The 26401-nt window shown below is 37.7% G+C and overlaps 4 protein-coding genes across 6 annotated transcripts; 2 read left to right on the top strand and 2 right to left on the bottom strand.

Moving 5' to 3' along the window:
- Nucleotides 1–1946: 1946 nt before the first annotated feature.
- Nucleotides 1947–5377, top strand: RB195_016686 (uncharacterized protein; the record flags this gene model as incomplete). Its single annotated transcript, XM_064183325.1, has 3 exons — nt 1947–2067; nt 4434–4570; nt 5186–5377. The coding sequence occupies 3 exons, from the start codon at nt 1947–1949 to the stop codon at nt 5375–5377; spliced, it is 450 nt and encodes a 149-aa protein (XP_064039206.1).
- A 1155-nt stretch (nt 5378–6532) lies between these two features.
- RB195_016685 (uncharacterized protein) lies at nt 6533–8621 on the top strand (the record flags this gene model as incomplete). Its single annotated transcript, XM_064183324.1, has 7 exons — nt 6533–6604; nt 6772–6867; nt 6922–6991; nt 7531–7600; nt 7682–7796; nt 8293–8413; nt 8479–8621. 7 exons carry the CDS (start codon nt 6533–6535, stop codon nt 8619–8621), a joined length of 687 nt encoding a protein of 228 aa, XP_064039205.1.
- A 302-nt stretch (nt 8622–8923) lies between these two features.
- Nucleotides 8924–12357, bottom strand: RB195_016684 (uncharacterized protein; the record flags this gene model as incomplete). Of its 2 annotated transcripts, none has more annotated exons than XM_064183322.1 (4): nt 8924–8932; nt 10183–10317; nt 10512–10618; nt 11328–12357. In XM_064183322.1, 4 exons carry the CDS (start codon nt 12355–12357, stop codon nt 8924–8926), a joined length of 1281 nt encoding a protein of 426 aa, XP_064039203.1. The 2 variants fall into 2 exon arrangements, with proteins under 2 accessions (XP_064039203.1, XP_064039204.1); XM_064183323.1 differs by having other exon boundaries at nt 11328–12264.
- Nucleotides 12358–15565: 3208 nt separating this feature from the next.
- RB195_016683 (uncharacterized protein) lies at nt 15566–22474 on the bottom strand (the record flags this gene model as incomplete). Of its 2 annotated transcripts, XM_064183320.1 has the most annotated exons (13): nt 15566–15755; nt 15846–16003; nt 16061–16210; nt 17585–17749; nt 17813–17914; nt 18159–18230; nt 18582–18710; nt 19416–19577; nt 19650–19725; nt 20574–20680; nt 20745–20837; nt 21387–21493; nt 22366–22474. In XM_064183320.1, the coding sequence occupies 13 exons, from the start codon at nt 22472–22474 to the stop codon at nt 15566–15568; spliced, it is 1620 nt and encodes a 539-aa protein (XP_064039201.1). The 2 variants fall into 2 exon arrangements, with proteins under 2 accessions (XP_064039201.1, XP_064039202.1); XM_064183321.1 differs by lacking the exon at nt 18159–18230.
- Nucleotides 22475–26401: the final 3927 nt, after the last annotated feature.

Genomic DNA, 26401 nt, shown 5'->3' with positions numbered 1-26401 from the left:
CTTCCGATAAAAAATGGATCTAATGAGTGTTTCTAATTCTGTGATCAAAAAAGTGTAAATGGATAATGCTAGAAGAAACGGCTTGCGTTGCAAACGTGGTGTAGAGATAGAATTTTATTTGATCCAAAATTTGATACTATTTTAGATAAACTTATAAACATAAGGTGTTAATTACGATAATCAATCCGCTTAGGATGAGCAAACCCGTTCGCATAAAGTTCAAGATTTTCTGGAGTGGATTTTATGAATTTTATGTACCTCTGATCCGGACCATGACTCGTAGGGACCAACAATGTGTAAAGTCAGCGATTTTACCCTCTTAGACAAATCTGAGCAATTTACCGAGGTCGATATAAATGGGTTTGGTTGGCCTGTGGCGGTTTCGAACCATCGACCATGACATCGCAGCCGAATTCTCTCCCAATCGCTTTGGATCCACTCTTTGTTAGTTTCTCTTTTGTTGATAATGGCAATTAAAGTGCAGATCATCGATCTGCACTAAAAATTTAAGAATCTCCAATTTTTTTCTCCAAAAATAGGAAAAAAATTATATGTAAAGAACCAGCGGCGTGGAAAAACAGACGTTCTTATGACTGTCTGGATCAAAATCTCTGGAAAAATGCTACAGTTGAAGCTGCCTATTTGCCCAAAGTGAGCAATTAAAACACCAAATACTACAACTGATTTAAAATAGTAAAAATCCAAAAAAAAAACAAGATATGAAATATTTTAACGACAGAAAAAACATTATGCGCTACAAATCAAATACTAGAATCTCGTATCCCACTAGAAAAACCCCTTTCGAAAAAAAAAAAACGTATTTCAAATCACCATAAAATAAATTCTATATGAAATCGTAGGGGCTATGTATGTACTAGTAGATTAATTTTAAACTTTCAAAAAAAATCCTGCAGTTTTTTTTTTCGTGAAATGAAAAAAAAACGCTTTGAAAAATGATTCCATTCTAAAGTAATTCGGTATGATTGCTCAGAAGTGATTGGTTTGTGTATGTAAAGACTGATCACTGTGTCGTCTCAAAATCGGTGCAATGATCTTATTTCACGGATTGGTAAATGGTAAAAAAAATCTCAAAATTTCCTCGTCCGTTGTCCCGTAGATCACACGTTTTGACAACAACATTTTTTTCAGGAACATTTTCAAAGAATTAAAATGCACTTTTTTTGTAAAATGAATATGACATTACGTATGACTTTTTGAGACGATTTACTTTGTCATTTGTGCAGAAATCTCGAACGTTGCTATGTTGCATAAATATTTAATTAGATAACTAAAATATAAAATAAATAATATTAGTATAATAATAAGGGATAAATAAAAATAGTTCGAATAAATACTACTAATGAAATTAAAATAAAAGAACAAGTAAATTATGATGATAAATCTAGAAAAAAACTGAGTAGAAAATCCAGAAAAAAAAACGGAAATGAGTAAATAAATAAAAAACAGAAACACATACAGTTAGTTCATAAGCAATCAATCCTATATTTTTTGCTAGGCTGAGGTTCTCAGAAATTTCGAAAAAAAATTCTATTTCGAAAAAAAAAACACAGACTCCTCTATTCGATTACATCCAGAATATTTTAGAGTCTGAGAGACTTATTTAGGGCTTTTCTTAGCAAATTATGATCTTAGGATGGCGTGACGTGGATTGCTGTTCCCATCAATTCTCATATTCTCATCATTGCCGTAACAAACTATGTACAATGAAAACGTCGTCAACGGTGGGTCCGCGGAGCGGTTGGCGGTCACCAACCGCGCCTTATGGTAGCGTCAATTGCCTTTAATGATATGCGCTGACAATGGTTTGAGTCTAGGGAAAAAACTGAGTATGTCGATGTCCGCTTTCTTTGCCCGAAATAACCTGTCGATAGCGATACGGGTGGCCTCAACCACGACCTCTTCATCCTCATCACACCAGACCTTAAATGGACGTTGGCGATTGTACATCCACGTCTTCGGATGTGTCGTCGGAGATCAACGTGAAGCAGAGATCGTCACAGGAAGTTGGAGATGAGAAAACTCGACCGGACCCTGCTGCTGGACGAGGTACGTATTTTTATTTATTCGCATACACAGATAGTGCACCAAAAAGAAAAAAAAACACATTTGTCTATGTCAGGATAGTTAAGAAAAAATCGGCAAACTCATTGTCAGTGGGGCCTGACGTAGTCCTTTTCGTGGCGGAAACGCATCAACATATTTTTTTATTTTTCAACGTATTTTCGGAAATTCGTATTTTTCAACATCGATATCGATGGATAGATAGTTAGACAGATATGGGTCCCAGCAGGGGACCACATTTGATCTACCCAGGATATGTGCTCGGTGACTAGATTGAACAGAATACATAGACGTACATACATGCATATCAAGGAGGTACGCAAAAACAGAGGGACAGCAGAAACTTGTTAGCGGATACACAGTGATAAATCCAAGTAAAACAAAGTAATTAAATTTAAAATTAAATTTCCGTGCACATAAAATCCCAGATCATAGGTAAAAATTGTCATTTTATAGATTCATTGAGCATAAATTAATTTTTGCTCCATCTGATAAATCCAAGAAAATTCCCAGTGAGCATAAAATTCCAGAGCAGAGGTAAAAATTGTCATTTTATAGACTCATTGAGCATAAATTAATTTTTGCTCCATCTTATACAATGGAAACTTCCTTAACAATTTTTTTTTGTAATCCAGAAATCTCCCCGATTATCTATTAGACAAAATGGGAACATTTCGTATCTGATTCTATTCTATTCCTTCTCCCGGCACCTACGTTACAACAAGTCATGGATTCGAAGACAGCGCACAAAATCAAGGCGAGGCTTTAGTTGTCAAAAAAAAAAATCCCACTGGATTACGGTGGATTTCATAAATAATAACAACTTACTTCTTTACTTTCCTCAACGAGTTCGAATTCACGAGGATGGAGGCGGGAAAAATTTGCAGCGTCGTTGTTCAGATCTCCAGCTTGTCGATAGACATCAAATCAATGATCGATGATCAGTGCTAATGATCCCATCCGAGCCTTACATACATCCACAACTTTCGGCAATAATAAGGCGTTTTTTGGAGGTAATTCTGAAAAGTTCAAGATAGAAATGTACGAGGAGATAATTTCATCAAAATTCTACATGGAAAATTAACAGTTAAATAGGAGAAAAATTCCATAAAAGTATCACGTTGTGCTGTTTGTGGTTAGACCTATTTGTAATTTAAAAAAAAGCGAAAAATGTCATCAATAGGTGCTGGGAAATAAACAGAAAGAAGTAAAAATAAACAAATCACTCATTGTCACGTAAAACATAAGAAAATAGCTAATCTTGCAAAAATATTTGAATGAAATGATAGCGCGCGCAGAGACTTTTTTTGTGACCAGGTGTGACCTCGCGGCCTCGAAGAACTCTCTGGAAGCCCGGTACTCAAATCGCAACGAGTTTTCACTTGATTTCTTGTAGAATTTTATTTTAATTGGTCTTAGGGATAATATCAGTTAGCTACCATTTACGGTAGAGATCCAGGGTTTTGTAGGATACAGCGTGTGACACTAGGTTTTGATCAGGATCCGTACATAGTGGTTATTCGAAAAAATCGATTGTTTACCCTATAGAACATTATTTTTTATTTACTTTAGTGAAAAACGGAAAAAAAAGTTTTCAGGATATTTAGAGAATATTCTGGAGATTGGCTGTGATTGCTAATTTTCATAGGAAAAGATATTGAAACAAAGTTCAGTTTGATGCAGTGCTCTCTGAACGATCATATAAGAACATCATTTCACGAAATTGATGGCGGTGGAGATCTTTCCACGAAAAAATAGAGTTAACGATGTAGGTACATATAAGACATAGTAATTACGCTGATTCCCTCGTGCTTGTCCTGAAAAACGGTGGAGAAATGGCCTTGTTGATCGAATTTTCCTACAAGACACCTAATAACGTGTTATGTGTGCAAGAGTAGGGATTTGTGCAACGCATTTCCGCAACGACATCAGGAGGTAATTTTCAAGTATTTTATTTGTTTATTTTTATTTATTTCCTTCCAAGTTAATCACCAGCAGCATCAACAGTTAAGTTTTTTTCCCGACAGGCGCGGCACGTTTGCCTACACCTGCATAAATGACGTGTTGTCAGGTGTCTCGTAGGAAAATTCGACCGACTAGGCCGATTCTCATGCCGTTTTTCTGGGCAGATGACGGGAATTGAGCGTGATCGCGTTTCTACTCGTGATCTACATCTTTTAGTCTATCTTTTTGTGGACAAAAATCCGGATATCGTCAATTTTATGGTATACTGGTTTTCGTTGATTTTTTTTTTGAAAGAACATAATGTCATGCCGAATTTCGTTTCAATGAGAACTACCGACTGATCGAATGAACAAATTAATGATTGTCCGGACGTTTTTTTTTTCCAGATCCAAGAAAAAGGCAACGAACCACATTCTCACAATCGCAGCTACGTATACTTGAGGAAGCGTTTAGTCGACAACAGTATCTGGTCGGAAGTGAACGTGTACGATTAGCCGCTTTGCTGAATATCGGAGTAGCACAGGTGATCGAATTGGTGTTGATTCGTGCTAAAAAAAAAGAAAAAGGAGAAAAATGTCGCATTTAATTCCGAATTTTATTTAATTCAGTATGTTCTGAGCTTAGAACAATTCCTGATGAGAATTTTGGCAAAATCTTTCATCTAATAAAAACTTTTGGTTAGGAATAGCGAATGAATGAATGACTGAACAAATGGATGGATGAATGGATGAGCGAATGAATGAGTGGCTGAACGAACGAATAAATGGATGAATGAGTGAATGAATTGATGGGTGCATGAATGGATGAATGAATGAACAAATGAATGAGAAAAGACCAGGCGCTAACGTAGGAGTCAAAGTTGGAGCAAAAAAATCAAGAAAATTAATTAAAAACATATCCACAACAGCGTTTTGTGGTCGTTGAGTACCCTGAATGGTGAAAACAAATCAATCATGCACTGGCCGAACCGATCCTGTCCATGTTCCCTGAGAGAAGATCAAACACCAATCGATAGCTTTCGCACCACTCATCTCTTACCAAAAAGAACTATTCAAAACAATAAAACTAAACATACGTAATGAATTTTATGACCTGGCACCTCTGAACGAAACCAATCAATAATTATCGATTAGTTCAGGTGAAAGTCTGGTTTCAAAATCGTCGTATTCGTTGGCGACGAGAACAACGTGAACTGCTCATGAATCAAACAACATTATCACAATCGATACCGATCGAATCATCGATGACATCATCGAATGAAATGACGTCATCCGCCGAGACGGTTCAATCCTCAACTTCTGCATTTACAGAACATGATCGTAAAGTCTAATAATAAATATTTGCTCGTAATTTCCATAGCAGTTCCACAGTTGCGTACCTGTCTATCGAGTTGGAGAATTTTCGTCTTTTTTTTATCTTACGAGATCTCGTGCTTTTTTTTCTAGGATTCATCTGGTTTTTTTTCTTCCGGCAATGAGTTTCCGCTGGATGAAATCTGTTGGAAGGGCAACTAATTTATCTCAACATTTAATGAGGCTATTAGGTCGCAATGATGAATATTTGATGGATGATGCAGCGAAATAAAAGAAAAAAAAAGAAGAAATGAAAGATTAAAGAATTTGTTTCGATTTTTTTTGGGCCCGGTGACCTGTTCGAAAGGTGCGCGTCTCGTGCGCATCGGTCGCAATTACACACATATCATGGAAAGTGGAAGATATAAGCGATTATGGTACTTTTTAGCTGTGACCTACGTGGACCACTTTTTTCGGAGCTACAGTACTCTTCCATGATTTATCTAGGTTAGTAGAAGAATTAAACAGAAAATATCACAGAAATTACAGTGCTTTCGTATCTTTTCATGGAGAAAGGTACTGTAACACTGGACGAGGAAATGGTGTTACAAGTGTAAATACACCATCGACACGATATTTTCAGCAAAAAAGAAAAAACTTTAGGGTCAACTTTTTCTTGTAACGTATGGCTCAAACTGCGTAGTTTTCGGATGAGAAAGAATAAACGTTCTGTCAACTTCGTGTTTTATAGGAATTTTTTTCCAGTTCGGAGAACCTTCGAGAAAAACCATTCTTGCGCGGTCATTTGAGGCGCTCGTTACGATATCGAGATTGACTCATAACCTGGATGTTCCCTGGAAGAAGGGAAAACGTTAGGCCTTGGATTGAATTCGCTCTATAAATTTTTGGACCGACCTTTAGGGAGGTCGAGTTAATAGGGTTAACCCACAAAATCCGCGGATGAAACGGCCGATATTCCCACGCTCTATCGTGGGCGCGGTCAGAAGGGAACCGGATACGTCGCAAGAGGGTAATGTACATAGAAAAAGTGCACGTTCAAAGAATGACGATCTGCGTTCGGACATTACGATCCGGGATCCGGGTCGTAGCGTCGCCGTCGTCGTTGGTCATCGAAACGCCGCGTCCGGTCCACATTTCACTTTCACCTCGGTCTCAATCTTCGTAGCCTGGAAATGTCCTGCAGCTGGTTGTTCCTCGTCACAACTGCTCTAAGCGTTTTAGCTGCGCTTGCTGATATTGATTATGTAAGTTTTGGAAAAATTTCTGGATTCTTTACTTGTTCGTTCCTGAAATCGGAATAAGAAAAAAGCTCTCAAAACTTTACAAGTTTACCAAATTACGGCCAGCTTTCAGACGACCAGGTACAAACCTACTCTGCGTCACTAACCCGATCAATAACTGCCCTTTTCAGGCTCTTGATTGTGACACTGGTTATAGAGTATCGGGGATTAAACGCACAAAAACATTCTACAGTGTGCTCGGCTCGCTAACAATTGAATGTGAACAAGTATGTTCCATTGATCCGTTGATTATTTGATCTACTGCAATTGATTGATTATAGATTTCCCGCCCAGATTACACCACTTGTGCGAAGCAACCCAGCATACCTAAATGTAACGGGCAAATAGAAGGTTATTTGTTTTTTCCTCCTTTTTTTCCTCGTTTTTTCACTTATTCTCCTTCTATTTTGTGTTCAGAAATAACCGTAACCTAATTACCGTAACTCACTTTGCTTGAAGCGTGCGGTTAGTCGCTTCCGGTCGCAGTAGCGCTGTTTGATTCATGGTTTTCCGTGTGTTCATAGAAACCCTTGGAAATTTAGAAATTTTCTTGTTTTGTTTGCGGAGGATAATTTTGCTCGATTCAGACGTCGAGAGTAGTGCTTACTCTGCGTCTCTTATCACCGTTTCGAATTCTTGGTCGTGATCGGAAAATTCCAACCTTACCTTTGCTTGTGTAATTGTCACTTTGATCTACTTTACTATTTAAATTTACTGTATAAACCAAAATACTTTTTATTTCTAGCGGAGCATTGTTGACCTAATACTACAAAAAAAACTCGAGAATATTCGAACAATATTCTCGAGTTTTTTTTGTAGTATTAGGCGTATTCTGTACGAAAATCCTTCATTATCTCCTAAATAAATCAGTAGGCTGTATCGATTTCCAGGATGTCACGGTGACACATGGTTGGGCGGATTTCATGCGTATCTTCTCGAAAATTCCACACAAGCAATAGTGTAAACGCCTTTATGATTTAATTCCAGTTACTTAATCCAGTTATGTTTAAGTCTCTGGATAACAGTAAGATTTTTCTTCAGACTGGATCCGGTATGCTGCTCATCACCGCATGTTCGTATTGATTCGTTCTCGTGTATTAACGATCAAATCAATACCGCTACGAAAGATTTCTCGCATTCGTTAGTGTCTGATTTGGTTAGTAAAAATTCCGAATAATTACAATTACAATCAATTGTTTAATTACAATTAATCTAATCGATAAATTAAATTAACTTTTACTTATTAGTTATGAAGGAAAATCTCCTATTCGATATTTTATTTTGACTTTCATTAATTTTTCTTAAAGCTTTTGGCGGAAACGACATATGATGTGCATTCGATCAATACAAGAAAAATCAATAGTCAACAAAAAAAAACACGTTTACATCCAGAAAATACTTGCTTAGACACGTTGATTCTACAATAAGTGTTGCATCAGGCGACCGCAACGCTTCCGCCGCAACTGCGGACGCTCCGCTGAATTCCACGCCTATTCTTTTCTTGCGGTGGTCTCTTGGAACATAGTATCAGCGTGTGTACGAATCACTTTATACTTGTATAGTATACTTACTTATTATATTATTTATAATTAATACATTATGCTTCGCGTCTTTGCAAAGATGCATTATCGATTTTTCTCCTCTCTGTTCAGACTTATCGTGGCCTACAATGTTGGCATCAGTACAACACGAACCGAACGCTCGTCGATCTACTTTGGAAAACTGAAATCTGCCCGTACGAATCGGTCGATTTCCCGATAGTGACCACAGAACGTGAGTTTTTTTCTGGAAGCATAAATCTGGAGCAGCGGAGAACTACGTGGATACGTTGAGTTTAGAATTCTGTGAAGAGTGTAATTGTGCGTGCGGTGTGGAACAATGTGCGTCCGGGGTAGAACCGGTGCGAATCATTCACAAGAAACGGCTTGGGAAATGCGGTTGTGATTGTAGATGTTCATATAAATGTATAAAGTTCGATTAAATTCGATTTTATCGATTTCATCGATTGCTGTGTAGTTTCGTTTCGTATTTATGAATTGTAATAAATATTATCTACTTACAAGTTCGCATGGTACATACGTGGCTGGTAGAGAAACAGAGCAGCACTGCATGTGTCTGCTACTCTGCCGTCGTTCAATCAATAATATGAGAAAATCGATTTGTAACAAAAAAAATACACGTTTATATCCAGAAAATACTTGTACAAACACGTTGATTCTGACGTCATCTAGAACGATGTACCCTGTTGAGCAACACGTATTCCACAAACATAGTTCCATATTTTCAAGAATTCTGAAAAAAAAGATCAGCTACATTACACGTTTATACTTTTATCGCTTGTTGTCGCCTGCGGCAGTGGTATAGGCCCGCGTTGACTCTACGGATGTTCTAGCATTCGCAAATTCAATGAACACGTGGATAAAAGTGATCAGCAGACGCCGAAACGCTTTAAATGCGTTTATAGTCGCTCGCGTGCAGTGTCGCTCGAATGTTTTCCTCCACTCTTAACAGCATCGCTATGGTAAAAACAGCCTCATTGTGAAGTAGTTCGATCGATTACACTATTTGCTTGGGTAATTCTGTCATAATGATCGTCCGGGCTCCCTTGCAGTTTATGTTCGCTTGTTCTCGCTTGGTCTACACCTGTTTTTCCGCTCATCCATGAACTGTTCTGTTACAACAAAAATAATAATAATAAATAAGGTTAAAAAATCCAGAAAAAAATAAAACAACACTAATATTGACTATATTAATTCTTTTTGAGCATACTCTGCATTTTTCTAGTCCACATCGTATGCCTATAGTCGCCTGTTGTCGCTCTCTCCAACTAACTGTCGCTTATTCCCGCTCACGCATAGCTTACTATATCTACGCAACATTTCCTTCTACAAACTCATCAATAATTTACGACTGATTTTTTTTCATGTGACCTCGATACTTCGTTTTGAGTGATTTTTTCTTTTCCTCTCGCTTGTATTAGCATTGCTCTCAGGTGTTACAAACAATATTTTTACTATATTACTTTTCACATACTTATGTACAAAATTATTTGTCTAATTTATTATCATTTATTAATTAAAATAATTAATTAATTTCATTATAATTTAATTTCTGCTTAATTATTATTTAATTTATTTTGTTAATATTTTTTATAACTGAATTAATCATTTTATTTATTTATTTGATTATTTATTACAGTCCATTTTAGTTTCTACAGGACGGGTGTAGCGCAGTCCGTAAGCGGTCCGCTGTGCCCACACAGTCGATGGTTCGAAACCGCCCCATGCCAACCAAGCCTTTCATCCCTCAATTTTGGGGGGGGGGGGGGGAAAAAAAAAGGGGTGGTCATCGCCACCACCCCTCCCCCTCCTTCTCAAGTAACTGTATAGGAGGCCAAGCACGCGTTCAAAAAAAAAAACCATAAACGATTGCGAATCGCTATAAAAATCCGCTGGCACATCCCAAGTGGTTTAATACTCGGGAGACAGAAATTTACTTTTAATTTTTATTCTTATTTTGTGGCGTAACTGTAATTATCTTACCTTATTCTCCTGCGATTTCATAATGGAGCATAAACATTCTGATCGCGCTCGCCTTATGATAAATGTTCCGTTGCCGACCGGTGTCTGTATCGTAGTAAGACGTGGAAACGCTCGACGACAATCCCGTAAGGCGCACTGAACATATTAATCATGAGTATTGATCGAAAAAAGTAAGCTAAAGATGCTGATCCCTGGAACAGCAAGTAAACGTTTCTCTAGCTCCTTATTGGCACCACCAGGATACCGCACCCTCTAGGTTGGTCCCAACACGTTTCCCGAACTACGCTACAGTCAAAAACTGCAAACATTCCAGTAAAAAACGTGCGTACCTGCAATCCAGCGATAATTTTCGACCATGTACTTCGTTCTTCAACTTCCGGTAAAAGTTTGACCAAAAACATGATGATATCATAGATTTCTTCTTCAGAAAAGAAATCTAAACGAATTACGCCGAGTCAATCAATAATATATCTTCATCGTGGGCGTAACCTTGTTGTCGTTCGACACATGGCTCGTACGACTTAGGTAGAGCAAATAGTTATATCTCATCTTTTTTCGTCTTTAATTTCTTCATTCTTACACCTGTTAATCTCGATGCAGCGATCTTACGCTCGCTCATGCTCGCCTAACCTTCAGCACTCGCTTGTTCTGAGTCATACTGTGTAGTGCGATTAATTTTACAGCATTATCGTTCAAACCTCAGCACCAGACAATTTAAAAACATCTAAATAATTCTCTTTTTGTTGTTACTTAAAGTACTTAATTGAGAAATAGATTCAAAAAAAGCAAAATTTTTCCAGAATTTCGTGCAATCGCTAGTTGTTTAATTAATTTATGGCATAATTTGTGGTTCTGAGCTCTGACGGATCTACTCTTCTTAATTAATAATTAAGTGAAACTTAAAATCCCAAAATTTCTCTCTCAGTGTATCGCAAATCAATTTATTTTCACTAATTGCAAAAATCCACATCTATTCACTTCAGATATCTCTCGTTTTTGTCTCTTTTTCGTTTTCTTTTTTTTTTCAAACCTTCTTTATGTTCCTCTTTTTTGACGCATCGCAACCACACTTTTCATACTATTACCACATTAGTCATGGAACTTTTTGTGAAAAATTCAAAAAAATACAGGTTTTGTAGACACACCTTTCTCAGCAGAATCCACTGGCAACGTAGTAGGAATAGATGCGCTGGTGGTTTGTGGCGGAATCGAAGACGTCGACTCTGTTGTGGTCGGCAAAATTTCATCAGATGGCGTTGTGCCGACATCATCGTCGTGAAATTCTAATTCAACATCTGTCTTCTCATCAAATTCTGGCAACGGTTCAGCGTCTTCGTCCTCTTCTTTTGATCTCAGGTCCGAATGAGGACCGGCAGTGGGTTCGGATTTCGTTTCATCTACTGAAACGCTTTTTTCTTTACTCTTCTCCGCGAATAAATTGTCTTTTGTGGAACTAGGCAGCACAGGTTTCACCTCATCCAGGGCAAACGTCTTTGCAGTGGGTAACTCGTCCGACGCCGCCTTATAATCACGCGTTTTCTCCTCAACCTTCGCCAACAAACTTGTTTCATCCACATTATGCACAATTTCAGTGGCTAATGGTTCATGTGATATCGATGACGAAGTCGACAACACCGTCGGAACAGTTGTCGGTGCAGATGTGACAGTTGTCGTGATAATAATAGGCACAACATCTGTAGGAATTACCTCAACCTGTGTGAGTGAATTCCGTAGAACAACCTCCTTCTGTGGTGCAGGTCTACCGTCCGCATGATGACTTACATCCAACGATTCAGCCGCGTGTAAAATCTCCCTCTGCGGTTCCACTCGTTGTTCGGTGGAACCCATCAGAATGTAGTTGGATTGCGGTTGAACCGCAGAGTTCAGCGATTCCCCCGCTTCGGTGCGCAATATCGGCAGTTTTAATTCTTCAGCACCTGCGGCAACGCGATCGTTCGAATTTGTTATGGAGTTCTCGTCCATTGCATGCGGTAGATTTAATGTAACGTCTTCATCCATCGATGACGTCATCGTCGACTCGATTCTGAGCTGGCGCTGAACTGTGGGCCGGTCGTCGTGCATCACACTGTATTCGGATGCGCCGTGGAACCGAAGTATGGATTTCGATGACGTCACAGGAACACAGTTCAATATGACAAGTATTAAAAGGATCATTTCTTCCTGAGAAATAATAATCAAGGACAATTTTCTGAAAGTTATAAATTAATTAAATCTATAATTGGGAAGTTATTAAAAATTGACGACAAAATTATGTCATCACTGCCCATCACAAAACTAAGTCAGATCTGCAAGAATGACGACTAAATCGCCAGAGAGGCGTAACATAGCTCTGTCCTGATTGGCTAATTAATGGATAATAGCCATGTGATGCTTAGAACGAGAAGAAAATTTGGAGTTCATCGCTTAGAAACAACTAAACGCTGAATCTAACCTTTCAATGGGAAAATAACGACTTCTAGCACCTTTAAACGAAAAATAATCAAGTTTGGAGTAAACGTATTTGTGTAATGTAGAGAAAAATCGTAATTTTCTTAAAGTGCAAGTGAACATTAGGGTTCCATCACGTGATTGAAAGGAACGATCTTGAACGAAATAATGGTAAATTTTTGCTTTAAAAAAAGAAACTGATGTGAAATTTTACATGGACAATACCAGAGATATGGAATTAAACAGTTTTGGTAAGAATATTGTTTCCGTTTCCGGATGGATAAGAGAAAGAAAGGAGAGGATGGTGAGATAATTCCGAGAAGGCTAAGGGGAAAAGTCTTACCATGTAGATCATTTGGTAACAATATCCAGAAGGCGATCATTAGTGGGGGGGGGGTTATACTATACAGAGATCGACTAAGTACAGTAATATTAAGTATTCATTTAAAAATTGGATCGCTATTTTTTCAGATCAATATATTATGGGACCTCCTAATTTGGAAACAACTGTATTAATGGGAGTGTAGATTAAAGACTGAAAGAACATAAATAGATAACATTTAATTTCCCTCATAGGTCCCTTACCTATTCTCCTTAAGGACGCGATAAGTTCATTTCAGGTCACTAAAACTAAACTAAAAAAAACTAAACTAAAACTAAGGTCTAATAAAATTAAATATGGTAATAATTGAATTAATAATATGATTTGAGAACTAAATTAATAATAAAAATGAGTAGAATAAAATTAAGCACATAATAAAGAATAAGAAGTAAGTAAAAATAGATTGAAATAAAAGTAATGGATTAAATAATCAATGACATAGAGATAATTAAATGAATAATTTTAAAAAATAAAACAAGCACATAATAAAAATAAGTAGTAAATAAAAATAAATTTAAATAAAAGAATTGGACTAAATAATCAATAATATGGCGATAATTAAATATTATAATTAGATTAAATATGATCTTGGAACTTCTTTTTCCACAGAATGATTATTCTGTGGAAAAAGAAAATTGTCGCATTTCGTTAAGGAGTTAAGGTGTTAATGGGAATAAAATTTCAATTAAAAAATCACAATTTATCAATTACACGATGGTAACGATGAGTGCGAAGTAGCGGCACCTCGTTAGCAGGCGGGTTGAAAGAGACAGGCGCGCCAGGTGAAAGATGAATAGCGTTTGCGGACGAGTTGTGTCGTTGTTCGGATTCACATCGGTTTCGTGTAAAGCGTTTCTCAGCGTTCCTCATCATCCAAGCACATAATTCATGTGATATGTCGAATTTTGCTGCGGTTGCGGTGGAGCGGCCACGGCCACGCCACGCAGCCACCGCAAAGTCACGATCATTAAGGTACCGCCGATCAACAACGAACAACGACCGCGGTCATGTGCCTCCGGTCACGCCCGCCATTTCAGATGATCGTTTCCGGAGCGGCAGTTGGCTGGTGCATGTGACGCAAATTTATGCGAAAACTATGTGAAGAATCCCGGTCAAGCTGTTAACGAAAAGAAAAAAAATTCTCACCAGTGCAGTATTTGTTTCCGGGGAAGTGTATTTATCGAAGATGAACTGTCTAGTCCTAGCGAATATTTATCGGCTTCTTTTTGAACGGAACTGAACACTGAAGTGAACACAAATCCCCTTATCGCAGCCAGGAAGCTGTTGGCGAATGGATTGATCGTATATTTAATAGTGTAAAACTGCTGACAATCTCGTAGAAATCAGAAAAACCCTTCAAAAGGTCACGGTAATAATTTTTCCGGAGCCGGAGAAATGTGGTGTTCCGAGGCTGAATTGTACGAATAGATGTATACAAAATAAAGATAAATGTGATCAATAGATAAAATATGAAAAATTAGATTCAGTCATAAATAATTTCCGCCATTCGTTTTTCTGTGATTAATTTTTTTTTATAAAATCAAAAAATAATAATTGATTGTGACTTTTCTGCTAACTCCCCCCAGCTTTTTGACGTACACTTTGATGCCAGTATTGGCTTCAAAATATCGTCGTCGAAGTCTGGGTGGCGACGCCAACCCCTTCGATTCGTCTTCCAGGGTCCCGTCTCCAGAACGGGACTTGACAAATCAATTTCTAACCGCTTGATCGGTTATCACTCGTTCACCATACACACTGCATATTTTTTGAACCGTAGCTGCAGCGCTGTTACCTCCTTCAAATTCCCAAAGCATCACCTCTTAAGGGAATTTTTTGATTCTCGATTTTTAAGGTGAACAAAAAAAAATTCAATTAAAAATTAAATTAAAAGTAAAAACTCAAAGTGCACAACTCTAGACTACCGTCTAACGACTATCCAAAGTACTGCCTGCGTAGCGATTACAAAAATCCCTTGTTTTTTGGTAACACGTTCCGAGCGTAAACAATAACAGAAGGTACCATATACCTATGTGAAAGTAATTTGTGACTCAATCTTATAAGTAAATCTACAAAATAATTTCATTCTTCTTGAAAGCAGAGGTGAAAAATTCGCCTCAATTTTTCATTTTTTTCCCTCTTTGACTGGAAAATTAGTCGGTTGACTAAGTTCTCTGAGTGGAAAATCTAGACTCTGTCAAATCATTCATTACTAAAATTGTAAAAATGCCGAGATATTTCCCGAGCAAATATTCAGTTCAATATTTGGATAAAATCATGTAAAATAAATAAATGGAGAATAAAGATGATAAAATGTTTGATTCTGTCCATTTTTCCCCTGCAAATGAACAGAGTTGGGAATTTCCGTGACCTTCTACTAATTTTACTCCATAGCTCTTTCCCTGGACAAAGCATCTGACGTGATCATCAGTGTCAGAATCTTTTATTGGCTAAATAACCATTTTTAGGACAGCATGACTACAATGTATCATTGCTAGAAATGAAAAGAGGCCCGTATGTGAAATAATTTGGAGACAATGGAACAATCGGAGGATCCTACAAAGGCGGCATTCTGGAAACTGCGGCCTTGAATGCGTTTAAATCTCGCCGATCCAGAGCGGGCAGCACCTCCTCGGGAGCGTTTGGCATTCGTATCGTTGCGGATCTCAGCGTCGGCCATATGGATGAGCTATCCGTGCCGCCCTTCTGGAGATCTAAGGCTGACACGAAATGCTCAACCGCTTCTCTGGAATTGTGCTCAACATGGACTAGATCTATGTGGTAACGATATGACCCTGTACGACCCTGAGGCTACTGTAGGTTACCAGTAACTCACCGATAACTGTTCAGATGCATACAGCTGATACCCAGATTATAACGTGCTCGCACGTACATCGGATACCTTTGCAATGCCTCCCGATACGCAGCCACCGCTTCTGGCGTACGATCCCCGTTCGCCAGCGTTGCGCCCAATCGATTCCAGAGACGTGGGTCCTGAGGCGAAAATGAGTTGCTTTATCAGGAACTACTGGTCCTATCCGGAAAACTCACGTCTGGCCTACTGGCTATGGCCAACTTCAAGCATTCAACTGCTCGTTCATAGTTTTTGTTCAGGTTGTACAGAACTCCTAACGCATTTTGTAGCGCAGCATCAGCAGTACCGGTCTGTTGCCTGGCTGCGTTTATAAAACGCTCTTCAACCTAGAAAATGAAATCAATAAATCAATAATCCCACGATATTGCTCAAGCCCCCTTCACTCACGCTTATACATTTCTGTTCTAATTTCCGCACATATACAGATAGCTTCGTTCTAATTTTTTAATTTTGCTGTTCATTTATTTTTATTTTTTGCTAAATAAAAAATCTTGGTACTGAGTGGTCGAAGAGCTTTTGTATTGCACCCACTCATGAATCCACAGCGAGGAAAAAGTAAAGACGAAACAGCGAGTGAACAAGAAATTGGCGGATAGGGGCGAGAATTTTGCGCTAAGTATGAACACAGAATGGGAAAAGATAGATTTTCTTGATTTATAAATAGAATCAAAGAGATTAAAGCGAGGAGGCGTGGGCGAGGAGTCACAGGGTGAACATCAAGCGAAAAGAAAAAATCAAAGAAAAAAGTTGTGTTGTTTTGTAAATAGTACAAATTAATTTTGTTTCGTGAGAAAAAAAAACAAACGTACAGAGCTCAAAATATGATTAATAAACAAATACAAAATACAAAACGAATTAAGAAGAATTTGTAGAAAAAAATGAGCATGGATGGGTTGCAGAAGAGAGTAAAATATGAATATTCATGAATATTCACTATATGGGAAAAGAAAAAGGCCTGGTTCCTCATACATCATTAGATATTCTAAGATATTTTATATATAAGACAGTATAAGCCTGTTTTACTTGAATTTATTATTTATTTACTTATTTGATTTGTTTTATTACATTTATATTTGTTTATTATTTTATTTTTATTTATTTATTATTTTATTTAATGTAAAAATTCTAATATTTAAAGTGGCACGGTATCAGATATCCCTGACGCTCAAACGAGAACAAGCCCCAGAAGTTTTCACTTCTAAACAGAGGCAATAAAATATGTTGAAGGAAATAGGACCACGAAGCCAAAAATTTTTTTTTTCATCCTGAATTCGCTGGAATATGGAGTGAAATTAGGAAATGCTTTAGAAGTCACATAAAGAATATTACGAGCGAGCATAAGCGAAAAATTGCGCTGGTAAAGCTATATAAGTCAATTTTAAGATGAATTTTTAAAAAAATTAATCTAGCATGACTGCAACTGATATGCGAAGCTGAACAGTGCAAGCCTCAAACGTGGAGAACACACCGCAAGCGACAGTACCTAGCGACAGGGAGCGGTGGATGCGAGCACTGGCGAGAAAAGAAAGCAGATCAAAGCGATTCAAGGCGAAGTATCTAGTTTTGAGATGAGAGAAAAAAATCGGTAGAATCATTTTGCTGAATTTTGAACATATCACAGTATCACAGCCGGTGCCTAATACCTCACAATAATTGATTATTTACATATTTGGGCAGAGAGAGAGAGAGAATAAACATACTTTATCGAATTTCTCATGATCAAGGAACGAACTGTAGCCGAACGGAGCTTTTTGCACCGCGGTAGGATCGCCACCTTGATGAGCCACTAACCATTTCTCCAATTGGAATAGAGCTTCATTTTCAGCGGACTCATTTGCCAGCGATACGGATAATGCCAGCAAAGCCTAAATCTGGATTTTTTCGCGAAATGATATTTTTTTAGCTGGCCACCACTCCCAATAACTCACATCTTCATTATTTGGCTGAATTTTTAGGCAATTATTGAATGCAACGATTGCTGCGCGATCGTGTTCATTTTCAGCATGCGATAGGCCGAGACGACACCATGCCTGAAATATCGATTAGTAGGAAAAGGTACAGAAATGCTTCGGTCGGTTCAAATAAACTGGTCACCTTATATAGTATAATGAAGCATAATATATACATGAAATGTACATGCTTGTGACTTTCTCAGGTAATTTATTAGTTGTTAATCTATGCAGAATTCCCAACTGGGGCGGAGCATGCAGTTTACAGTGTGAACATGAACAGAGGAACACATGCTATACAGTACTCCTTCCGAACTATACCTACATTAGCATCATCCGGATTTCGTTTTACAGCTTCTTCTAATTTGTCGTGATAGTCTTGAAGAGCACGTGAAAGCTACAATACAAGGATACTGTAAGCGACTATGAAGCTGTACGCAGCGATTTTTGACGCATTAGTCACCTCCTCGAAGGAAAATTATCTCACAGACCTATATTTTCAAAGTATTTTTTTAAAGGAAAAGAACTACTGAAGCAGAGGAGGATACTGTAGCCCTGTAGGGAAGTGTCTAGTGCATCAAAAAGTGCTTAGCACAGCTTTCTACAAGCAGAGGAAGTGTTAAGGACAGATTAACTCGTCCAGTGCTGTTAGTAAATTAATAAAAAGGAAAAAATCCGAGTAAAAGTAGAGGATGATCCCACGGAATACACAAAAACATCAACGAAACCATTTCTGGCGGCAACAAACCTCAGCATCACGTGGATTTTTCTGCACAGCCGCCTCATAGGCGAGCATTGCATTCCCGAGATCACCCGCCTGCATTAAACGGTCACCTTCAGCAAGCGGATCCGCCGAAGCCAAGAAAGGATTGTGTTCCTGAAAAAAAAATTAAATTCCTTCTAGAATTATCTAACATTCTTTATTAATTATACTAGAATGCCTTGTAGGTGGTAAAAAGAGAAGAAAAATAGCCAAGGACTGAAAGAATTCCTGGGTTCTATTGAACACCTGTGGCAGGCGGGTCGGCGAGTGCAACGCAAAAAAGTATAAACGGTATATTTTGCTATTTTTTAGCTACCACCCTTAAGGTAGCAAAATTATGAAAAAGAGTAGTAAAAATAAATCAGTAAAGGTAAATCAATAATGGAAATGAGAGGAAAAACATAGTAAATATTCCGTTAGATATTCCTATAAAGAGAAAAAAAAAACAAAAAAAAATTGAAAAAGTAGATCTGTCCGAAGAGAGGGAGAGTGCACGTAGGAAAAAGCTGGATAGAAAATGGTGTTCGACAAAAAATAAGCATCACCAAGCATGCAGGCGGAGTTCAACAAGAACAAATATAAACAAATTTTATTTCCTCGTGAAAGATGACCATAGTCGACCGTGCGACAATCGCCTGCTTTGGCGATAACGTTAACTACTCAGCTAATTTCTGAGACGAACGCAAAAGCGAATGTAGGTAGAATGTCTCATTTAAAAAAGGTGTCTCAAAAATTTCGCTCGAAAAAATTTCAAATCAAAACGCCTAGGATTTGGAAAGGCGAGCGAAAGCGGGTGTAAGGAGCAAGTATAAACCTCACCTGATGCACATATATATCGTTTTCAACTTTTTGAGCCTCCTCCTGTTGAGATAGAGCGATATTCCTCTGGATTGTCTCCCATTCGCTCTCCATACTTGAAAACATGTCCGGCATCTCAGCAGTATATTCCCGTGCCCAACTGTCTGCCAGTTCATTTGATAACTGAATGCGTTATGATGACGTCGATCGATCGATAAATTATCGCTGGCAACACCGGAAGTGATCAATTCATACCGGTGATGATCTGAGCGATGACTCAACATTATCCAGGAATTCTGCCGACCACATTGCACTGTCCACAGAGGTGGAACTACAACAAAAAGATAAGGAGCGACCTCAATCGCTAAGCTAATCAATACTTTGAATTTTACTCGGACCATATAGGGAGCCTTTTCCTCATTTTGGAGAGGTAAAAAAAGAATAAATGCTGCCAAATTGCTGTTTCTCTTTATTTTACTCGTTTATACTCAGTTGCGTATACTCGCTTTCTTTTGCGACATGGTCGCCAGCCCAATTTTTGTCCGATTATTACCATTTTATTATTATTATTTATTGCGATTATATTATTTTATCACAAATTTCAAACAATCTTCAAAAATTCACATAAAAAAAAATAAAGCACAGCGGAAATTTAGTGGGAAAATTTCGGTCTGTCGGGTTTGTGCCTTAGAACACTTGATTTTTCTAATGCACCAAGACTAATTGCAAAAAAATAGCGGCCACAAAACTGAAAATCCAGCTCCTATACTTTCATAACTGCGACTTGTCGCCTTTCGTTTAGGTCCGCTTGCTCTTCTGTACAAGGCGGGCAAGGCTTCCTTAAGGTTGATTTTTCATGCTAGTTTTTCTTTTTTTTTTATTTACTTCTAGTAATTTTTATTTCGATTCATTTGTTTTTGTGTATTTTTTAAAATCTTTTATATTTCCAAAGATAAAGTTTGAATAGGATGCTCAGTGTTGTCGCACAACTCACTAAAGATCCCCTATCGCTGCTTTCACAGAGGGATCGTGAAGTATGTGAGAAACTCGAAAAATTGAATTCATAATAGTAAAAAAAGAAATAGTGTGGAATTGAGAGATCCATTAAAGCGCAAAAAGTGATAGATTACAAGAAAATTCTGGGAAAAATCAAAAATCCACAATTCATTGCTGGCTCACCTTTGAGCAATAGCTGGATACGGTGTTGTCTGTCCAGTCGCACCTGCCCATGCGGTCTCGTAAGATGGCCTCGCCGACGTGTATTGTTGTGACCATTGTGTGGATAACTGAAATCCCATTCATCCCAGGATTATTCCGACGAGCAGAAGACGTTCGGCACGGTATCCAAACCTGATGCCCAGGGAGCGTTGCATATTCAGCCGTCCAGTTATTGGCAAGGCTCGTTGAGGAAGAGGACTGTTTGGGGAGCTGAGCGGCTAGTGCCTGTACAAAGAGTAGCTATCGATTTGTGTAGATTATACTAATTCGGTAATTGGGACGTAAAAATGTGCGTGCTGAAGACTTTCACTTATTTATATCCATCCTTTTGGCAATTATCGATTAAAAACTACAGAGGGAAAACCAATAATATGATGCGGAATAAACGCCACGCCCATAGATGAGGTATTGAACACAGCACATCACGAAATTGACAATGTCTCTGTGGGACACCCTCTAATCGCCCTGAAAAACAGCGTGGGAATCGCTTTAGTTTGTACGATTAGGATTGTACGTTAGAACGCGCCGCCCACATACACGCGCCGCACCGACAAGCGAGCGGTCGGAAATCAATAAGGTATCCTCGGCTGTCTATTCAACTAAAACCAATGAATAGGCTGCTTTTGCGGAGCCTTTGCAAGACTGAGCATTCTAAAATACGCGTATTCTAACGTGGCGTGGAAAAACTAAGGCGATTCTCACGCCGTTTTTCAGGACCCCAGAGATCCCAACGTCATCAATTTCATGGTGCCCTTTGAATAGAAATAAACTCACACTCATATTAAATGTTGACGGCGCTTGAGTCGCTGCAGCTTTCTGTTGTAGAAAATCATTGGCAAATTGTTCCCCGAGGGAAGACGAGGGTAAAAGTGATGAAACGCCTGAACAACGAGAAAGACTGAAGAAGATTATCACACATCAATATCTTTAAGAAAATCGATACCTACAGTAAGTGTATCAATATTGGATGCACTTCCTACGGGTATTTTTCAGATTTTTAATATCGTCAGAGAAATATTACACTATGGATATTACTACCAATAAATTAGAAAAGAATAAAAAAAAAAGTGGGGATCTCTGGATATGGACGTATGCCAGCAGCATCGCGATAGCAAAACATGCTCATTCTTTATTTTCATGTCCGCAATTACGGACTTGTGAAACTACTGAATTCGATTGGAAATGTTGCATAAATTCAATAGAAATAAACTACAAAATCGTAAAGCAAAATAAAAATTAATCACATTAATTGGTTGATTGTATTTGAGAATTAATTTTTTCTGAACTCATCTCTCAGTTTCCGGGCGTAGAATAAGATTTTAAATATGGTAATTATAGTTTCAAAACAGTAGAGCTCTGAATAAAGAAGAATACGGATAAATCCATAGAAAATACCCTCAGTCACTCACTTTTATTCTTGAACTTTTGAAACTTCATCGTCGTAACTTTTGTGGACATCTAGCACTAGGAAGTTTGGAGTTAGGAAAGAGTTTTTGCGCCATAAGAGTGCGCAGAAGCGCTTTATCTTTTGACATGAACATGTGATTTTTCGTGACGGTAGCGATTTGTAGGTTGATCATGCAAATCGATAATTGCTGCGAAATGTCGCCCGATAGGAAAAAGCGCCATCAGCGCAGTTTGTTTCTTTGAAAAAGAACTGCTACATCCGAGGTCAAAGACGAGAAGTTTCAAGTTTCTGTCCAGTTTGAATTATTATGGAAATTTCCTCGAGTAACTTAAGCTAAGAACTAACCTCTACTAGTAGTAATAGGTGCTATACGTTGATTTGATGTACCATAGTTCTGTGCAAGACCCACTAGGGCATTTGGCCCTCCGCATTCCGCTTCCACCATCGACTTCATCCTGGAAAATGAGTTTATAGGTCGAATAATACATCTACCTCTGCAAAAATATTCGCGATCATCGGTCCATCCCTTTGTCGGTGTGTCCGGATAAGACGGAACCACCGTAGACATCTAGGTGCCAAAACAATCCATATACTTGTTTAGTGCTTTAGATCGAAACTCGTCGCAGCCACAAGGAAATGCATTCGATTTCGTAGTTAGCAAAAAATCGGGTGGAGAAACAAAAAAAAAACATGGTTAAAAGTTTCTTCACACAATACTTGATATTTTACGCCATACTGCACAAGAGGTCAGAATTTGTGGGTATCTCTTATCAGGGGACACACCAAACTTTGTTTTAAAGAATAAAAAGAAGATAGGTGAAAATTACTCGGCAAATGTATGGATTAGAATAAAATAAGTAAATAAATAAATAAAATTGACTAGATTAAATTAAATTAGTAAGTATATTAGAATAAATGAATGTGATCTAAACGTGACTCTCAGTTCTGATTTGAGTTTGCGTTGGTCGATAAATGTGTCAGGATGAGTCTTATCAGCGCCTATCAACGCTCCCAAAGTAGCGTTAACATCGAATAACCGGTGGTGAATCGATTTCTGCGAGGAAAATGGAAAACTTCCTCGAAAATCAAGAAATTCCTCTAGAAATAAAAATAGAGCTGAGCCGCTCAGTACATAGATGGGCACGATGAAAAAATATACAGAAAATTCTGGCTAGTTTGCATTTTTCCCTGGTATTTCTTTTCTTTTTTATTTTTTTCCTGTCTTGGCACAAGTTGGTCCCGAGACGAGAAATATATCATTTCACTATATAAAGTACTATTTATTTCTGAAGTCTGAACCAGTTACTGACTGATTGAACGCTTGAGATAATGGTTACCAGTAACAAAGCGAGAATTATATCATCGCGTGATTGGAACCAGATAAAGAGTCCCGTCTTACTATCTGTCGTCAACTCAGATCAATCAATAAATCAAGAAATCAGGAGAAGATTAATTGGCAAGGGAAGAGGTGGTAGGGAAAGAAGGAAATCGTAGGAAAAGTTAAGAAAAATTAAAGTTGATCATGACTTAAAGGAGGCTCTTAAAATGTCTGTGGAATTAATTGTAATCCTAGCCGACCAATGATAAATAGAAAGAGCGGGAAAATAAAGAGAAGTGACTTAAAATAAAACTTCAAATTGGTCTCTGAAGGAATTTTTCACGTCATCAAATATTCCACACTTCCTAACTTTTATACAGTCATTTCTGTTCGAAACGGACGAGTACGCATCCAGAAATTTCTATCACGTGCAACGAAAAAATAAAATCGAATCGTGTCTTGTTCAGAAGGATATTTCCAATGTAAAGTGAGGCATTTTTCAGTCCTTTTAAAAAGAAGGAGAGTAAAATTGAACTGGTGAAGAACAAGAACTTTTACAGGAATATTTGAAAATAGCAAAAACAAAAAAAAAAATTCTGGGATGCACTTTTCTGAGTTTTCTTTTCTTTTTTCCTGCAAAAAAATTAACTAAATGGAAATGATTCCTGGGCTCTTGGATTTGAAGCTCTCATCCCCAGCCCTATCTTTTCACGATCACGCGCCCACATCCATGAAATGTAGGAATATCAAATATGTCTGTAGGCAAAATAAACAACTTAATACATAGAGAGGCAGATAAATTAGAAAACAGACATGCAACGGGACAAACAGACAAACAATCGGATAGGTTTATAATCACAAGGGAGCAAAATTTCTGGAAATTTCTATTTTGTTACGAGGGAAAAAATCCGGCAGAGATATTAAAGATCGCAGGAAAAATCCCCCAAAAAATAGGCCAGACTAGCTGATTAAGCAGTGTAAATGCCTAAATATAAATACAAACAATTAGACAATTTAGATGCGTATAGAAGTGCAGGATAGAAGAAAAAAAAGAAAAAAACCTGAGGAACGAAATAACAAAGAACCCGCTACAAATTTCCTTTATTTCTTTTTTTTCTTTCTTCGAAAAAGGAGAAATGAATGGAAATAAATATTGGATGTGGACCGCTGCCTTACTCCCATCCCTACCTTCTCATCCACCGATTTTTCTTCAGCAAAGATATGAAATCTACGTTTTTAAAGGCATCACCCCACGAATTAAAAATAAAAATACGGGGGCGATTCCGTCCATTTCTTCCTAATTGCCGTAAAATACGGCCCGGAAGATTCGGCGCTGCGCAACGCTGGCGCGCTCCAGTCGAACTCCCTGTAGAAAATAGTGCGCCAGATCGCTCGAATCCGCATATTCCGGGCAGTTTTTTACGGCAATTGGGAAGAAATGGACGGAATCACCCTCTTCCACATAATATACGGTCCCATATACGAATATTTAAGCTGAAATCCGTACCACCTCAGATTCGTGGGGTTGATGCCTTTAAGGATATGTGTTAGCGGAAAAATCGTGGTAAGAACACAGATCCTTATAAATAAACAAATAGACGGGCAAGTACGTAAGAGCTAAGGGAAATAAATAGTAAGGTAAGGTAAGAATGGTGTGCACACAAAATGATCAATAAGGAGTCAAATGTTGTCAGGTGGGAAGAAAAAGGATAAGTTGAATTAATGGATCAATACCATGTAAGACAATGATTGTTCGTTAACTCTAAAGATATTTAGGACATAAGATATGTCGATGAACCACATTTATCGACTAGGCGCTAAATAATTGTTGATTCTTGCTGGAGAAAAATAAGATAAAGTCTCAGGAGGCAATCGATGTCAGGAAAGAACTAACGGTGCGCTAAAAGGTGGCGCCGTATTGATTTGATAGCGGTGAACTGACTGATTGACTGACTGACTGACTGACGATATGATTACGCTACACTACATCGTAGTGTGACCTGCACGTGCACATCTACCGTAGGACATAACACAATCACCGATCAATAACATTAGGACATCTACTGGGACACTATCGAGTGCCCCGCTACTTCCCATTTGAATATTTCACGAAACGGAAATCTTTACGGAATCAAAAATCAAGAAATCTTTACGGAATCAAAAATTAACGGATTAATGGATAGACTCCGCCTCTTCGTCAGGAAAAAAAGAACATTTCAGAGAAACACGAAAGTGGTTCACTTTCCAATAGCATTGGGGTAGTTGTCTCAATAGAAAATTTTTTAATTATGTCATTAAAAAAACACTAATAGATACTAGTATTAAAAAGTAAGTATAAAATATGAGAAAATAGATAAACTAAATGAATAGGTGATAAAAGTTGAATTAAATGAAAAAAAAATTAGAAAATTAAATAAATATAAATAATGGAATTAAAATTATGTAATAATAGCAATTAATTAAGGAATGAATAATAATTAATGAATTAATGAATTAATTGATTAATTTAATGAATTAAATTAATTTAAAGTAAATTCTCCTCAAACATTTGAAGAATAACAATTCATGATGTGTTGCAAATCATGCTCTTATATTTTTTTTGAGTAATTAATGATTGAACGTCGTCAACACCAAATGAACCATGGAATTTCCGCAGTAGATCGATTACATCCTAAAATTGTTAAATAATAATTTTTTTCGTATAGATATCTAGAAGATTTAAAGCACGGTTCACTAAAAAATTTACTTACATATTTAAATTTACAAATTTCAGCACATAGCACAATTTTCCAAAAATATCCTATAAAGTTGTTGATACTTGACTGAGCGTGTACTCCACAATTTTTTCGACGAATTCTCAAATAGCATGTAATTTTATGTAATTCACACGGGCCTAACAGAAAAGCACTTAAGAAGCGAAAAAGTGCGTCAATCCACGTCTGCGTCTCCACAGTTATCATTATATTTTTAAAAAATCTATGTCCTGTTTTTATGCTTAGACGAAAAGCAATAAAGGTGCTGTGAAATTGGCCGCACTTCCGTTCTCGGATACGAGTTGGGCCG

The sequence above is a fragment of the Necator americanus genome, chromosome II (genome assembly GCF_031761385.1).
Source record: "Necator americanus strain Aroian chromosome II, whole genome shotgun sequence".
Taxonomy (NCBI): Eukaryota; Metazoa; Nematoda; class Chromadorea; order Rhabditida; family Ancylostomatidae; genus Necator; species Necator americanus.
Note: the sequence above shows the minus strand (reverse complement) of the source record. Positions and strands in the feature narration are given on the sequence as shown.